Raw genomic sequence first — 4,005 nt, forward strand, 5'->3', positions numbered from 1 at the left:
GTGGTGCGCGGCGTAGAAAATACAAAAAAGAAAAAAGGACAGAATGTCTCCCTTCGTAAATCTGTTTTACCCACGTTGCCTCTCGTGTGGAGTCTGAATCTCTCCCGCTAATTTGCAGTACTGTTCTCGCGTTAAAAAAAAGAAAAAGGAAAAGGAAAATTTACGAGCTTCGCTTCGAGGACACTGAAAAACAGCAAAGCTGTTGGCCTTCCCTTCGCCAGGCTATCGCATTTCTATAATCTTCAAGTACTTCAGATACATTGTATTGCTCCTCTTTATTAAACACTATTCGTTAAGCTTTGAGGTGGTAGTATAGTTTTATTGTATCTCATTTACTTGTTTACTTATTTGAATCACCCTGATGTGATTACAGAGGGTCATGATCTTCTTTGTCGTCATAGTCGTCTTCTGTTGCTTCATCATCGATGTACGAGGTCTGTTAGAAAAGTATCCGACCTTTGGTGGAACAAAGAAAACTGGCATAATTGGAGCGTTGGAAACCTAATCCCCCTCAAAGCAGTCCCCTTGGGACTCCACACACTTCTCCCAGTGGTGCTGCCATTGTTGGAAGCATTCTGAGAAGGCCTCTTTCGGAATGGAGTTTAGCTCAGCTGTCGTTGCAGCCATAATGTCCTCCCTTGTCTGAAGTCGCTCTCCTTTCAATGTCCTCTTGAGTTTGGGAAACAGCCAGAAGTCGCAGGGGGCCATATCAGGAGAGTAAGGAGCCTGTTGGACTACAGGAGTCTGACTTTTCGCCTAAAAAGTCTGAACCAAGTGTGAGGAATGTGCAGGAGCATTGTCGTGATGGATGCGCCAGTTTCCTGTTGACCACAACTCAGGTCTCTTGCGCCGCACAGCATCACGTAGGCGACGGAGGACATCCCTGTAGTACTCTTTGGTGATTGTTTGACCCTGTGGTGCGTACTCGTGGTGTACCACACCGCGGGAGTCAAAGAAAGCACTCAGCATCACTTTGACGTTGCTGCGCACTTGGCGGGCCTTCTTTGGTCTTGGTGACGCGGAATGCTTCCACTGTGACGACTGGGATTTGGTTTCCGGGTCGTACCCGTACACCCAAGACTCATCACCAGTGATAATGGTGTTCATGAAGGTAGGGTCACTGCTTGTGAAATCCAGCATGTCCTGTGAGACTTCAACACGAAGTTGCTTTTGATCCACCGTGAGCAGTTTCGGCACGAATTTCGCCGCAACTCTCTTCATGGTCAAATCTTCGGTCATAATGGAATGTGCAGAGAAAGTGCTGATGCCCACCTCTTCCGCAATTTCCCGGATAGTCACACGACGGTCCCGCATCCCCACAGCGTTCACTTCGGCAATGACCTGGTCATTTCGGCATGTTGATGGCCGACCGGAGCGTGGCTCGCTCTCCACCGATGTGCGGCCGTCTTTAAACCGGTTGTACCACTCCTTAATCTGTGTGCGGCTCATAGCGTCGTCACCGAAAGCCCTCTTGATCTTCCCAATGGTTTCCACTTGGCTGTCGCCCAGTTTTTGGCAAAATTTGATGCAGTAGCGCTGCTCCAGTCACTCCGTAATTTTCCTTGCAATGAAAAGCCGACGAGAGCACTGCGCACGACCTCACTCAAACGCTGCGTCCCAGCGACTGACGCTATTGGCAGGCGGGAAAAAATTCACGCATGCGCACGAAGGTTCAAGGTCGGCTGATGCAAGCGCGCTTGTTTCAAATCCATCAGCTGCTCGCAAAAAAAAAAAGGTCGGATACTTTTCTAACAGACCTCGTACCTCATCGCCTTGTCTTCATCATAGACTGCTTGTATACGGTCTTCATCGGTGTACCAAAATGCTTGGTGTTCATTGTTTCTCGTTGCGCACACACTTTATATTAGTTAAGCTATTGTCAAACCAAAGTCTATCACACACCTTGCAACTATGGTCAAACTCCCTATCCAAGAATTCCCTATTGGACCATTGTTGGCTTCCTTTAAAGGCTCCACTCAGCTCGAAGCCGATGATGTGCATTCCTACGTAGTCGCTTGGCCACAGCTTCCCTCCCTCGATGCTCTGGATGGGTTTCTCTCCATTGGCGCTTAGCGTCGGCCTCCCTTGCTCTAAGCTCTGGGTCAGATTGCCTCGGTTTGCGCATAGCTTCGGTATCTCTTGCGCGAACATCGCGATCGGCCGGGTGACGTCTTGCGCTTTCCCGCATCAATTCTTGCTAACGCTCACGTCGGGCGGCTTCTGCGTCGGGAGAACAAGAAAGCTTGCCCATTCTGAAAGCGCAAACTCCTGAACACTGGCACTGACACGCTCCTTTATCGAATACGTGGCAAACAGAACAGCCAACACGGACTTGGAAGCTCACACTGACGTCTATTAGCGTCCGCGTGATCCCAAAACGTTAAAGATGGCTACTAGGTTCTTGGTTGAACGAGCTCACGAGCTCGCTCCCATGCAGTTTTCGTCTTCTCCTTGCGGACGCGAGCACCACGTGATCAGCGCGCCTTCGGTACCCGCAGTCTTCTTCTTCCTCTTGTTGTCTCCTATAGGAGACAAGAGCTCATATATGAGCTCTTGTTCTTGTTCACCTTCAACTTTGGCTCACGAGCTTCCCACCCGAGGCAACAGTTTTCCTCTTCATCTTTAGTGGAACAGTGGTGAGTAGTGGGATTTACCCAATTTCTGTGGCATATACCCGTATAATGGACCTCGTGATCAGCGTCACCACGGCCCCGGACATGAAAGCCTCGACTAAGAACAGCTTCGCTCTTAAAATATGAAGATACGTGAGTTATTTCATATTGCGATACACGCTGCCATGTGGCACGATAAAGCCTAAATTTGCGCTGGTTCTTTAGCGCGTGGCTTCCATTTCCCGCAGTATATGTAGCGTGTTGCACTACCTTTTCTTGTGTACTTCACCGTGAGTGATGAGCTCCTTACAGGCCTATGTTTTGCTGTCCCGGGGACTTTGTCACTTTAAAAGATGCTTGCATTCTACATGCTCTATTTTTTTACATTTGTACCGTTGACTCTTACTCTTTCTGATTTATCAAGCTCGGTCTTCGGATGGGTCTTCTTAAATTTGAAATACCGCACATTGTTGCAGTGTGACCGAGAGATACTCTCCTTATTTAGCTTTATTCACGCTTCTAGAATGTTCCACAATATTTTTTTTAAACACGCACTATATAAACTGTGCCACCTTAACGCGAAATACTTGCTCTTGTAATCTTGAAAGAAACCTTGGGCATCTAGGGAGTCTGGCACAAAAAAAAAAAGAATATGGTGATGTAAACTCCTGGAGATGGCATGTTAAGTCAGTGAAAGATGTCGCTGTGCATACAAATCTGGACGAAGCGTCGCGCAAAAGCAGTAGACGTCGCGAATATGCTATGCAGAATTTTGACGCGAGTCTGTGATCACAGTGCTTGCTTGTTTTTTTTAAGGCCAGGGAGACCTGCAAGTTACGAGACATGAATTTATGTCACCTTGTTGAATTTGGCACATTTCGCAGACTGTAGAAACGTGCTCTGCATATTCTGTCAGCTCATTGCTGTTGTTCTTCTTCTTGTTCTTGTTGTATCCACTAAATCAGTGGTCCGAACGTGGTAACAGGTAATGACTTGTCTTGTGCGCATGTGTAAACACGTTTGCGCCATCGGTGATTCCCACGTATGTCATGGATTCATTGTAAGCAGCTTGTGTGAAAATGTTAGATGGAGACGCTCTCATGCACCTAAGATGTTTTCTATTTATTTATTTAAATATGAACAAAAAAAAACATGGGAAGATAGGCTACATTAGAGCCGGATATCCCATCAACTTGACAGTAGTATTGAAGAAACACACCAAAACAAAGAAAACTAGAATGAATAAGAGAATAAGAAAATAGAAAAATAATGAGAGGCACTACGTACACATACAATATATGGCGTATAAAGAATTAGCAGAGTCTAAGGGCAGAGTCCAATAGATAGAGGGTGGTCACATAGATTACGGTGGATAGAGTGCTTACGGATATGA

General features: G+C 46.6%; 1 protein-coding gene across 1 annotated transcript; it reads right to left on the reverse strand.

The window, feature by feature from the left end:
* Positions 1-439: 439 nt before the first annotated feature.
* On the reverse strand, positions 440-1,707 carry LOC119393744 (histone-lysine N-methyltransferase SETMAR-like). The gene has a single exon (XM_049416220.1). The coding sequence runs from the start codon at positions 1,447-1,449 to the stop codon at positions 757-759; it is 693 nt and encodes a 230-aa protein (XP_049272177.1). The 5' UTR covers positions 1,450-1,707; the 3' UTR covers positions 440-756.
* Positions 1,708-4,005: the final 2,298 nt, after the last annotated feature.

Source organism: Rhipicephalus sanguineus, chromosome 5 (assembly GCF_013339695.2).
Source record: "Rhipicephalus sanguineus isolate Rsan-2018 chromosome 5, BIME_Rsan_1.4, whole genome shotgun sequence".
Lineage (NCBI taxonomy): Eukaryota > Metazoa > Arthropoda > Arachnida > Ixodida > Ixodidae > Rhipicephalus > Rhipicephalus sanguineus.